At 44.5% G+C, this 13,322-nt stretch overlaps 2 protein-coding genes across 2 annotated transcripts; both read left to right on the top strand.

Annotated features, from left to right (window-relative positions):
- The first annotated feature begins 16 nt into the window (after positions 1-16).
- LOC121535551 (zinc finger protein 436) lies at positions 17-12,924 on the top strand. Its single transcript, XM_041842736.1, has 3 exons — positions 17-525; positions 616-675; positions 11,881-12,924. Exons 1-3 carry the CDS (start codon positions 426-428, stop codon positions 12,864-12,866), a joined length of 1,146 nt encoding a protein of 381 aa, XP_041698670.1. The 5' UTR covers positions 17-425; the 3' UTR covers positions 12,867-12,924.
- On the top strand, positions 3,078-4,442 carry LOC121535553 (general transcription factor II-I repeat domain-containing protein 2-like). The gene is made up of 2 exons (XM_045205910.1): positions 3,078-4,218; positions 4,399-4,442. Exon 1 carries the CDS (start codon positions 3,291-3,293, stop codon positions 4,203-4,205), a length of 915 nt encoding a protein of 304 aa, XP_045061845.1. The 5' UTR covers positions 3,078-3,290; the 3' UTR covers positions 4,206-4,218; positions 4,399-4,442.
- Positions 12,925-13,322: the final 398 nt, after the last annotated feature.

Raw genomic sequence — 13,322 nt, 5'->3', positions numbered from 1 at the left:
TTAGTGACCACTATATGAAACTGTAGAGACCTATTAGTTTACGTTTTAGTTAGCAGTGAAAAGCTAGTTTATGTTTTTAACGACTTTTAAATGTACTTTCTCAGTTGGTACGCACCAACATTCAAAACTGCGTTTACCACGATGCACCGCGCTTAGGGTGTGTCCTGAAATTTGGTCCGGTAAGAAAAGAGGAGAGGAAAGTAAATGTTTTTAGCAACAACATAACAAGTAACTAGTCTTTCAAGTAGCTAGCTGTTTTGTAGAAAATCTGATTTAGGGATAGCTATTGGTTTTCGTTCTACATGGGGCCGTAGAATTGCATGCCTTTTTTCGAATAGTTTATCTGCTACATAACTAACCGTTGACAGATAGCTAGCTAGCCTGGTACCATAGATGGTAAAACCACAGAACTAACTATAGCAGAGATGGTATCCATCAACCCAGTGGACTCTGCTCCAGTCCTCGGGATCAACGTTGTGGTGAAGGATGAAGAGGGAGAGATAGTGGATTATTTAGCGGAACCCAGTAAGTTCTGATGGATCAATGTAGCTAAACTGTAAATTATTGGGATTATTTATTGTTATAGCCTATGTGTTTTTATTCTGTTGACACTAGGGCTGTCCTGGGGTGTGAAAGAGGAACAGGAAGAGGTACCGTGTCACCTTGGAGAACACGGTAAGTCTGGTGAGGTGACAATAGAGAGAAATAGTAATGGCGTCTTTTTGTAGGCACTAAAGCCGTCGTCAGCATGCTTCAGTGTACTGAACGAGTGTACTCGCATGGTCCCTAGAAAGACGTTCGCTTGAAAACTAAAAAAAATAAAGGGGAAAGCGGCAATATTACCCCGGGACTGTAGAGGGTGATGAGCTGGTAATAGCCATCTACAGCCAAACAAGGAAGTGAAGACACCCAAACAGGGAAGAAACGCGCGGGAGAAGATAATCAAAGACTTGTTTAACTATACCAAGATAGACCACAGCCTGTCGTTTCCAATGGGAACAAATTAGTCATATTGGGCAGAACAGACAAGGAGGTGGGCGGAGTAAAGTACGATTTAGCGAGATCTTATTGGCGCGTTCTGGCATTCATCTGCATATTTCCGTTAGGGACCGCCTATTATGAAGTGCGCTTGTGCAATAACTAAATTCTCCTTTGTACTCCTTCTAAACATCGCAATTTTTTAAAACTTTTACAAAAGGTAAAGTCTACAAAACGTAGTCCACTCTGTTCATAACATATTCTAGTTTTGGGAACAGAAAACTGTATTGAAATCAAATGTTTATTCGATGAGAAAATTTGCAGAATGTAGTTCCATCTTCTCCCACTGCCAGCCAGTGAGTGGAAACGCCAACCGGATGCTTCACATGTATACATCCGGTGAAATATCTGTCTCATTGTTCCATCTGTGATATAATAGTGGACACAGAGAAACACTTGACTGGCGAGAAAATGGAAGTTGTGCGAATTGCCCGGGATCTACTAGATATGATGTACCTAGCCACATATATAATAGGGATCTACTAGATTTGATGTACCTAGCAACACATATAATAGGGATCTACTAGATTTGATGTACCTAGCCACATATATAATAGGGATCTACTAGATGTGATGTACCTAGCAACACATATAATAGGGATCTACTAGATTTGATGTACCTAGTAACATATATAATAGGGATCTACTAGATTTGATGTACCTAGCAACATATATATAATAGGGATCTACTAGATTTGATGTACCTAGCAACACATATAATAGGGATCTACTAGATTTGATGTACCTAGCAACACATATAATAGGGATCTACTAGATTTGATGTACCTAGCAACACATATAATAGGGATCTACTAGATTTGATAGTACCTTGCAACACATATAATAGGGATCTACTAGATTTGATGTACCTAGCAACACATATAATAGGCGAGATACGGAAACAGAGGCTACAGGGTGGATGTAGGGGCATGCGGCCGAGAGAGCTATGGTCGAGTTTTTTAAGACCCTCGATTTACCACCGCCAGCTGTCCGGCACCGGTACCACAACACCAATTCCTTGTGTTTTCCTGGGAGATGCAGCTTTCCCCCTACATGAGAACCTCATGCGCCCTTATCCAGGTATGTTGATAATAGAATGTTGCAATCAACTGAACTTTTTCTGTTTCTAATTTCTAATGTATGCACCTCTGAGGAATGCCATTTTATCAAGGCTTTTGGAATATGGTTTCTGGAAAAAATCTCTGACGTGTATATATCTGACATATATTCTTGTTACCTCTCATTCACAGGTGTCCATCTTAATAAACCGGGGGTTACCTGAGTCAGAGAATGCATTCGGCATTATGGCTTCGATGAGGATTCTTGGTCGTCCAATCGACCCCTAAAAAGGCTAAGGGCATGTGGCCCTCCCCAACTACCTGTCCTCATGAGCCAAACACCAGATGCACTAAATGACCAAAAGTATGTGGACACCTGGTCGTTGAACATCTCATTCCAAAATGATTGGCATTAATATGGAGTTGGTCCCCCTTTGCTGCTATAACAGCCTCCACTCTTCTGGGAAGGCTTTCCACTAGATGTTGGAACATTGCTGCGGGGACTTGCTTCCATTCAGCCACAAGAGCATTAGTGAGATTGGGCACTGATATTGGGCGATTAGGCCTGGCTCGCAGTCGGCGTTCCAATTCATCCCAAAGGTGTTCGATGGGGTTGAGTTCAGGGCTCTGTGCAGGCCAGTCAAGTTCTTCCACACCAATCTCCACAAACCATTTTTGTATGGTCCTCGCTTTGTGCACAGGGGCATTTTCATGCTGAAACCGGAAAGGGCCTTCCCCAAACTGTTGCCACAAAGTTGGAAGCACAGAATCGTCTAGAACAGTGGTCACCAAACTACGGCCCGCGGGCCGGATACGGCCCGTCAGCACATTTGGCCCGGCCCTCTGAACAATACCAGAGACGCTATCGGATTTTTTTCCTATTTGGCCTCCAGAAAAAAAATCCTAGGCCCGGCCCTGTCAAAGAGAGAACGGAATAATGGCGAAAAGGTTAGGTAAGAGAAAAATTGATTCAGAATGCAGGGTATTTAACCTGCAGTGGACAAACGATTATTTTTTTGTTCAATGCAAAGAAAAGGCTGTTTGTCTCATCTGTCAAGAGACGGTGGCGGTATTCAAAGAATACAATCTTCGCCGACACTATGAATCCCGTCACAAAGACAAGTACGATAGCTTGCAAGGCCAAATACGAGCAGACAAGCACTGTGCTGCAAAGTGTTGACGTGGGATTCTGTAATGAAGGTTGTGGTGTCGTGCATAAACTTCATCAGAGCAAATGGACTTAAACACAGGCAGTTCCAAGAATTCCTGTCTGAACTGGAGTCTACGCACGGAGATGTGCTGTACTACACAGAGGTCCGATGGCTGAGCCGGGGCAGAGTTTTGAGGCGTTTTTACGAGCTGCTACCCGAAATTAACGCATTTCTTCATTTAAAGGACAAAACGGTCCCAGAGCTGATCGACCCAGAATGGAAATGGCACCTCGCATTTTTAACAGACGTGACAGAAATACTTAACAGCCTTAACTTGCAGCTACAAGGCGAGGGGAAACTCATTTGCGACATGTATTCACACATAAAAGCATTTGAGGTGAAATTAGCGCTGCTTTTGGAACAAGTGAAAAAGCGCAACTTCGTCCATCTTCCTGCTACCCAAAACCTGTCGACAGAGAACCCAGCGGTCCCGTTCCCAGCTGAAAAGTGCGTGGAAGCACTGGAAATGCTGAAGGCGGAGTTCGGTGTGCGATTCAGTGAACTACATGTTCATGCAAAAGAAATCCGTCTTTTTCAGAACCCCTTTGTTGCCGACATTGATGAAGCCCAGCCTTCATATCAGTTTGAGTTGGCTGAGTTACAGAACTGTGATGTTCTGAAAGACGCATTCAAGCCCAACAGTCTCATTGACTTCTATGCCGCCCTCCCAAACGACACATATCCAAACATCAAAAAACACGCAATGAAAATGTCCACAGTTTTTGGCAGCACGTATATCTGCGAGAAAACCTTTTCTCGCATGAAACTGCTGAAAACTCCGATGAGATCAAGATTGACAGATGAACATTTGCATCAGTGCTTGAGACTGGCTGTAACTAGAATGGAACCTGATATTCAACTTCTCACCAGCCAGATGCAGGCCCACAGTTCACACTGATGAACATACATAGGTAAGCTCACTTTTCTGACTTGAATGAGTCATTCTGAGCATAAACAAATATAATCATAATAAAATCTACTGGGATAAAATCCATCTTTACAACCATACTGGTAGTGAAATGTATTGTGCTGTGTAGGTGCTGTATCACTTAGTTCAGTTTCTCAACCTGCTTCCTTTGTGGTTTTCACAGGGAAGTTGATGAGAGAGAGCTGCAAACAGCGGTGTCTACAAGCCTACTGGAACCTACAAAAGGATTATAAGGAAGGAACACAAGAACTTTAAGAGACTGCTCATATGTGTCAGAGAGATTCTGCTCTGACAACTGAGCTGAACTTTTATCTGTTAAGATTGTGCATGGCACAACAGAAAGTTAATGTTCCATGGCTTTTTTTTTCTATGAAGAACCCAGAGAGTTATTTAGTTATTATTTATTTCATAAATAGTGTTATTTATTTCCTGTTTTTTCTGTGAAGAACTCAGAGAGGGTTATTTAGTTATTATTTATTTCATTAATAGTGTTATTATTTGTTTCCTGACTTTTTTTCTGTAAAGAACCTGGAAAGGGTTATTTGGTTATGTGTGGCTTTCTGGAAAACAATAAATTTTTTAAGCTCCCCTACGATCGTCACACTTTTTCTGTTACAAACTGACACCGGCCCCCCATCAGAGAAGGGAAAAGTTATGTGGCCCTCACAGGAAAAAGTTTGGGGACCCCTGGTCTAGAATGTCATTGTATGCTGTAGCGTTAAGATTTCCCTTCACTGGAACTAAGGGTCCTAGCCCGAACCATGAAAAACAGCCCCAGAACATTATTCCTCCTCCACCAAACTTTACAGTTGGCACTATGAATTGGGGCAGGTAGCATTCTCCTGGCATTCGCCAAACCCAGATTCGTCTGTTGGACTGCCAGATGGTGAAGCGTGATTCATCACTCCAGAGAACGCGTTTCCACTGCTCCAGAGTCCAATGGCAGCGAGCTTTACACCACTTCAGCCGACACTTGGCATTGCGCATGATGATCTTAGGCTTGTGTGCGGCTGCTCAGCCATGGAAACCCATTTCATGAAGCTCCCGACTAACAGTTATTATGTTGACGTTGCTTCCAGAGGCAGTTTGGAACTCAGTAGTGAGTGTTACAGACGATTTTTACCCACTACTCGCTTCAGCACTCAGCGGTCCCGTTTTGTGAGCTCGGCTGAGCCGTTGTTGCTCCTAGATGTTTCCACTTCACAATAACAGCACTTACATTTGACCGGGGCAGTTTTAGCAGGGCAGAAATTTGAAGAACTGACTTGTTGGAAAGGTGGCATCCTATGACTGTGCCACGTTGAAAGTTACTGAGCTCTTCAGTACGGGCCATTCTATTGCAGATGTTTGTCTATGGAGATTGCATGGCTGTGTGCTCGATTTTATACACCTGTCAGCAACGGTGTGGCTGAAATAGCCAAATCCACTAATTTGAAGTGGTGTCCACATACTTTTTTATATATAGTGTTCGTGCCGCCCGCATTTGCTGACAAACCACTCCCTTCATTTGCTGACAACCCCCCCCCCCCGTGGTTAGGAGAGGACAACTCAACCCAAAGCCAGCCAATCAAGAATAGGGCTTTGTTTGGACTGCTCACACACACTCCTTGATGGATGCACTGTGAACCAAAGTACTTTGTGCTAAAATGTAGACTTTTAATCTTGATTCTATGACGTCTCAGTGTCCAGTAATTTATGTTACATTGAACTACACCACCAGTAGTAGAAAGCCTGTCTAGTCTGCCACAGCTCTTCTCTTCTTCTCTACGTTGGCAGAACTTGATGTTCAAATAGAATGCATTGAAACCCCTTGTATTGTGATCAAGATGTGGTTGTCCCACTGGCTATCCTAAGTTGAATGCACCAATTTGTAAGTCGCTCTGGATAAGAGCGTCTGCTAAATGACTTAAATGTATTGAGATGAAGAAATGCCAACAGAGCCTTTTCGGCACACTAATAAACCTTTATTCTTGCTTCTGAACGTAAACCACAGTACAAACGTGTCTGCTGAGAACAGGCATGTGAACAAGTGTCTATGGAAGAAAATGTGTCAGAGTGTAGTTTATTTCTGAACAATAGTACAACAGTGTCTGCTTACTCTGCTATGAACAGACATGTGGATAACAGAAGTGTCTATGGAATAATGTCTGAACACAGAACAAGTTCATTTCACTGTGATTCCATCGAATTCCTCCTGGAGTTTTGGTGAGAGTTCATCCATGAAATCAGCTATAGGTGCCAGGACTCTGTGGAGAGGAGGGGGGACATTAGGAGTATCTGGAGAGCATGGTGAGGAGAGGAGGAGAGGAGGGGGGGCATTAGGAGTATCTGGAGAGCAGTGTGCATGGTGAGGAGAGGAGGGGGGGCATTAGGAGTATCTGGAGAGCAGTGTGCATGGAGAGGAGAGGAGAGGAGAGGAGGGGGGGCATTAGGAGTATCTGGAGAGCAGTGTGCATGGTGAGGAGAGGAGGAGAGGAGGGGGGACATTAGGAGTATCTGGAGAGCAGTGTGCATGGAGAGGAGAGGAGGAGAGGAGGTGGGACATTAGGAGTATCTGGAGAGCAGTGTGCATGGAGAGGAGAGGAGAGGAGAGGAGGGGGGATATTAGGAGTATCTGGAGAGCAGTGTGCATGGAGAGGAGAGAAGGGGGGACATTAGGAGTATCTGGAGAGCAGTGTGCATGGTGAGGAGAGGAGGAGAGGAGGGGGAGCATTAGGAGTATCTGGAGAGCAGTGTGCATGGTGAGGAGAGGAGGGGGGACATTAGGAGTATCTGGAGAGCAGTGTGCATGGTGAGGAGAGGAGGAGAGGAGGGGGGACATTAGGAGTATCTGGAGAGCAGTGTGCATGGTGAGGAGAGGAGGGGGGGCATTAGGATTATCTGGAGAGCAGTGTGCATGGTGAGGAGAGGAGGAGAGGAGGGGGGGCATTAGGAGTATCTGGAGAGCAGTGTGCATGGAGAGGAGAGGAGGAGAGGAGGGGGGACATTAGGAGTATCTGGAGAGCAGTGTGTATGGTGAGGAGAGGAGGAGAGGAGGGGGAGCATTAGGAGTATCTGGAGAGCAGTGTGCATGGTGAGGAGAGGAGGAGAGGAGGAGAGGAGGGGGGACATTAGGAGTATCTGGAGAGCAGTGTGCATGGTGAGGAGAGGAGGAGAGGAGGGGGGACATTAGGAGTAACTGGAGAGCAGTGTGCATGGAGAGGAGAGGAGGAGAGGAGGGGGAGCATTAGGAGTATCTGGAGAGCAGTGTGCATGGTGAGGAGAGAAGGGGGGACATTAGGAGTATCTGGAGAGCAGTGTGTATGGTGAGGAGAGGAGGAGAGGAGGGGGGACATTAGGAGTATCTGGAGAGCAGTGTGCATGGTGAGGAGAGGAGGAGAGGAGGGGGGGCATTAGGAGTATCTGGAGAGCAGTGTGCATGGAGAGGAGAGGAGGAGAGGAGGGGGGACATTAGGAGTATCTGGAGAGCAGTGTGTATGGTGAGGAGAGGAGAGGAGAGGAGGGGGGACATTAGGAGTATCTGGAGAGCAGTGTGCATGGAGAGGAGAGGAGGGGAGGAGGAGAGGAGGGGGGGCATTAGGAGTATCTGGAGAGCAGTGTGCATGGAGAGGAGAGGAGGAGAGGAGGGGGGACATTAGGAGTATCTGGAGAGCAGTGTGCATGGTGAGAGGAGGGGGGACATTAGGAGTATCTGGAGAGCAGTGTGCATGGAGAGGAGAGGAGAGGAGGAGAGGAGGGGGGACATTAGGAGTATCTGGAGAGCAGTGTGCATGGAGAGGAGAGGAGGAGAGGAGGGGGGACATTAGGAGTATCTGGAGAGCAGTGTGCATGGTGAGAGGAGGGGGGACATTAGGAGTATCTGGAGAGCAGTGTGCATGGTGAGACTACAATCGACTATATAATGTTGCATACGTTTGAGCAGAGATGACTGGATTTGCTACTGCAGTCTGCTCGTTTTGACTAGCTGGACCTTGGTACCAAACTTTGACTTTGGTGGGAAGCTTATGATTTTCTTTCTTTTCAAAATTATGTTTGATCAAAAGTTGTAAAGATCTTTAGTTTAGTTGGTTGGCTTGTTTTCCCTGGTTGGTAGCTTGGGGTTGTGAAGAGCAGAGAGCTTGTTTCCCTGGTTGGTAGCTTGGGGTTGTGGAGAGCAGAGAGCTTGTTTCCCTGGTTGGTAGCTTGGGGTTGTGGAGAGCAGAGAGCTTGTTTTCCCTGGTTGGTAGCTTGGGGTTGTGGAGAGCAGAGAGCTTGTTTCCCTGGTTGGTAGCTTGGGGTTGTGGAGAGCAGAGAGCTTGTTTCCCTGGTTGGGTTAGGGTTAGGGCTAGCTTGGGGTTGTGGAGAGCAATATGCTGCTACCGCTAGGCTAGCCACTATGCTAAACAGCTACTGCTAAACTCAGCAACAACAAAAACTATCTTTCCAAGATAATTAGTTACATTCCAAATAACTTCACAGATCTTCATTATAAAGGGTTTAAACACTGTTTCCCATGCTTGTTCAATGAACCATAAACAATTAATGAACATGCACCTGTGGAACGGTCGTTAAGACACTAACAGCTTACAGATGGTAGGCAATTAAGGTCACAGTTATGAAAACTTAGGACACTAAAGAGGCCTTTCTACTGACTCTGAAAAACACCAAAAGAAAGATGCCCAGGGTCCCTGCTCATCTGCGTGAACGTGCCTTAGGCATGCTGCAAGGAGGCATGAGGACTGCAGATGTGGCCAGGACAATACATTGCAATGTCCGTACTGTGAGACGCCTAAGACAGCGCTACAGGGAGACAGGACGGACAGCTGATCGTCCTCGCAGTGGCAGACCACGTGTAACAACACCTGCACAGGATCGGTACATCCGAACATCACACCTGCGGGACAGGTACAGGACGGCAACAACAACTGCCCGAGTTACACCAGGAACGCACAATCCCTCCATCAGTGCTCAGACTGTCCGCAATAGGCTGAGAGAGGCTGGACTAAGGGCTTGTAGGCCTGTTGTAAGGCAGGTCCTCACCAGACATCACCGGCACAAACCCACCGTCGCTGGACCAGACAGGACTGGCAAAAAGTGCTCTTCACTGACGAGTCGCGGTTTTGTCTCACCAGGGGTGATGGTCGGATTCGCGTGTATCTTCGAAGGAATGAGCGTTACACCGAGGCCTGTACTCTGGAGTGGGATCGATTTGGAGGTGGAGGGTCCGACATGGTCTGGGGCGGTGTGTCACAGCATCATCGGACTGAGCTTGTTGTCATTGCAGGCAATCTCAACGCTGTGCGTTACAGGAAAGACATCCTCCTCCCTCATGTGGTACCCTTCCTGCAGGCTCATGCTGACATGACCCTCCAGCATGACAATGCCACCACGCACAGAACGAGCAGTATGGCTGATTCCTGCAAGACAGGAATGTCAGTGTAGTAGTAGTAGTATTTTAATTAACATTGAAATTAGTATTATTTTAATTAAAATTCAAATTAGTAGTATTTTTAAAGGGTAAAATAAAACAAGTAACTGGTGCTTATTAATTTTATAAACATATTGTTCAATTGATCATTATTGTGATAGTCCAGTCAGTTTATTGTGATAGTCCAGTCAGTTTATTGTGATAATTCAGTCAGTTTATTGTGATGATTCAGTCAGTTTATTGTGATAATTCAGTCAGTTTATTGTGATAGTTCAGTCAGTTTATTGTGATAATTCAGTCAGTTTATTGTGATAGTTCAGTCAGTTTATTGTGATAATTCAGTCAGTTTATTGTGATGATTCAGTCAGTTTATTGTGATAATTCAGTCAGTTTATTGTGATAGTCCAGTCAGTTTATTGTGATAATTCAGTCAGTTTATTGTGATAGTTCAGTCAGTTTATTGTGATAATTCAGTCAGTTTATTGTGATAGTCCAGTCAGTTTATTGTGATGATTCAGTCAGTTTATTGTGATAATTCAGTCAGTTTATTGTGATAATTCAGTCAGTTTATTGTGATAGTCCAGTCAGTTTATTGTGATAATTCAGTCAGTTTATTGTGATAATTCAGTCAGTTTATTGTGATGATTCAGTCAGTTTATTGTGATAATTCAGTCAGTTTATTGTGATAGTTCAGTCAGTTTATTGTGATAATTCAGTCAGTTTATTGTGATAATTCAGTCAGTTTATTGTGATCGTCCAGTCAGTTTATTGTGATGATTCAGTCAGTTTATTGTGATAATTCAGTCAGTTTATTGTGATAATTCAGTCAGTTTATTGTGATAATTCAGTCAGTTTATTGTGATAGTCCAGTCAGTTTATTGTGATAATTCAGTCAGTTTATTGTGATAATTCAGTCAGTTTATTGTGATGATTCAGTCAGTTTATTGTGATAGTCCAGTCAGTTTATTGTGATAGTCCAGTCAGTTTATTGTGATAATTCAGTCAGTTTATTGTGATAGTTCAGTCAGTTTATTGTGATAGTTCAGTCAGGTTATTGTGATAATTCAGTCAGTTTATTGTGATAGTTCATTTTTATTTTTTTTATTTTTTTTATTTTTATTTAGCAGACGCTCTTATCCAGAGCGACTTACAGGAGCAATTAGGGTTAAGTGCCTTGCTCAAGGGCACATCGACAGATTTTTCACCTAGTCGGCTCGGGGATTAGAACCAGCGACCTTTCGGTTACTGGCACATCGCTCTTACCCACTAAGCTACCTGCCGCCCTGTTCAGTCAGGTTATTGTGATAATTCAGTCAGGTTATTGTGATAATTCAGTCAGTTTATTGTGATAATTCAGTCAGTTTATTGTGATAGTTCAGTCAGGTTATTGTGATATATCTTTCTGTCCATATCACCCAGCTGTAATAAGAGGATATGGATGCAATACGTACAAGGATCTCAGATATTGGGCAACATTTCAGAGAATCCAACGGAAAGGTATACAATTAAAAGTTTTTCATATATTTTATTTCTCTCCCCTAAGATTCCATAGGATGGGTTTGTCACAGGATGATGTGTGTTAGCGATGTGAAGGGGCAAAAGGAACCCTCCTACATGCACTGGGAAAGCCTGGTTGTGCGCCCCCTATGGGACAAAGCCTTACAGTGCATGGGAGACGGCCTTTGATCCCAGGTACCTAGGTCACCAAGACTGTGTCTGTTGAGTGACAAGTCTGAAATAAGAGGGATTAACCAGACAGGATTAAAAATATTATGTTGAAGTATTGTGTCAGTGTTAAGGCTGGTCCTGAAACATTGGAAAAGCTCTAATGAGCCAGTGTTCACGGAGTGGATGAATATGTTGATCACAACAACATCGTCTGAAATCATGTTAGCGAAGAGGCTGGAGAAAATAATACATACAAGAGATGGGAACAATTCCTGTGTTTCCTTAAGGGCATAACAGAATATCATGGCCATGAAATAGCAGATCATTTATCAGGAAAACATCTCCCTATGGATTTACAGTATGTGTTTTCTCTGGATTGATGTTTTGTATTAGTATTTTTTTGTTTAATTTGTTGGTTTGTGTTAAAGATGAAAAAATGCAATAAATTGTCTATATTAAAAAAACTGTAGATGATATTACATAAATATAAAGTTTAAAATGAATAAAATATCCTACACACAGCACTATGAAATAATGTCCCATTAATGCTGTTCCCCTCCTGTCCTGCAGGTGGCAGTATAGGCCAGGCTATAGACCCTTCAGAATCACTCCAGAAGAACCAGCAGTGTCACACCACTGAAACCAACTACCCTTGCTTAGCCTGTGGGAAGTATTTCTACAACTCATCAACCCTGCGGAGACACATGCGTACTCACACAGGAGAGAGGCCTTACCACTGCTCTGAGTGTGGGCGGAGCTTCAGTCACTCTGGCAACCTGAGGAGTCACCAGGTGATCCACACAGGAGAGAGACCGTACCACTGTCTGGTCTGTGGTAAGAGCTTCAGTCAGCCAGGAGGCCTCGCCAAGCACCAGAGAACACACACAGGAGAGAAGCCATTCCACTGCACTTTCACAGAGTGCGGCAAGAGTTTCTCCAAGCTAGAACACCTACAGACACACCACAGGACGCACACAGGAGAGAAGCCTTACCCCTGCTCTACCCCGGACTGTGGAAGGAAATTCTCCAACTCAGGCCAGCTGATCCAACACATGCGTACTCACACAGGAGAGAGGCCGTACCACTGCTCAGAGTGTCTGAAGACCTTCTCCCACCCAGGAGCTCTGAAAGACCACCAGAGGATTCACTCAGGAGAGAGACCCTACGTCTGCGCTGTCTCGGCCTGCGGTAAGAGGTTTATAAACTCTGGGGCTCTGAGGAAGCACAGCCAGACCCATACAGGGGAAAAACCTCACTGCTGCTCTGACTGTGGGAGAGGCTTCTCCCAGCTAGCTCACCTCCAGGCTCATCAGAGGACTCACACAGGGGAAAGACCCTATCATTGTTCCCTCTGTTGGAAGAGCTTCATTCAACAGGGGCATCTGGACAGGCATCGACGCATCCACCTAGCAGCGGACACACCTGAAGATCAGTTATCCCCTAGAATCAGTTCAGATCAGTACATTAGACCGATAGATGATTCACCTGACGTCTTTGATGAAGACACTGTGCCAGAACAACCTGTAGATGGTGAATTAATGAGTGAACTCGAATAATAATAATAATAATATGCCATTTAGCAGACGCTTTTATCCAAAGCGACTTACAGTCATGCATGCATAATTTTTTTTGTGTATGGGTGGTCCCGGGGATCGAACCCACTACCTTGGCGTTACAAGCGCCGTGCTCTACCAGCTGAGCTACAGAGGAATGATTGTATGATTGCATAATTCCAAATGTTGTGTAAATTTTTACACTTGTTTTTACTTGTATTTCACTGCTGCGTAAAACCATCGGTGTTGTTATTCTGTCAAATATTCTGCAATACATCATATGGATGGATGGATGGATGGATGGATGGATGGATGGATGGATGGATGGATGGATGAATGCTACAGCTAAACACAACATTTACACACTTTTCTTTAGTGTTTGTTTTCCCCCTCAGTGAATGTTGAACTTTTCATCCCAGTCTAGTTGATAACGGCACTACTGAATGTGTTGAACGTGTA

The sequence above is a fragment of the Coregonus clupeaformis genome, chromosome 21, assembly GCF_020615455.1.
Source record: "Coregonus clupeaformis isolate EN_2021a chromosome 21, ASM2061545v1, whole genome shotgun sequence".
Taxonomy (NCBI): Eukaryota; Metazoa; Chordata; class Actinopteri; order Salmoniformes; family Salmonidae; genus Coregonus; species Coregonus clupeaformis.
Note: the sequence above shows the minus strand (reverse complement) of the source record. Positions and strands in the feature narration are given on the sequence as shown.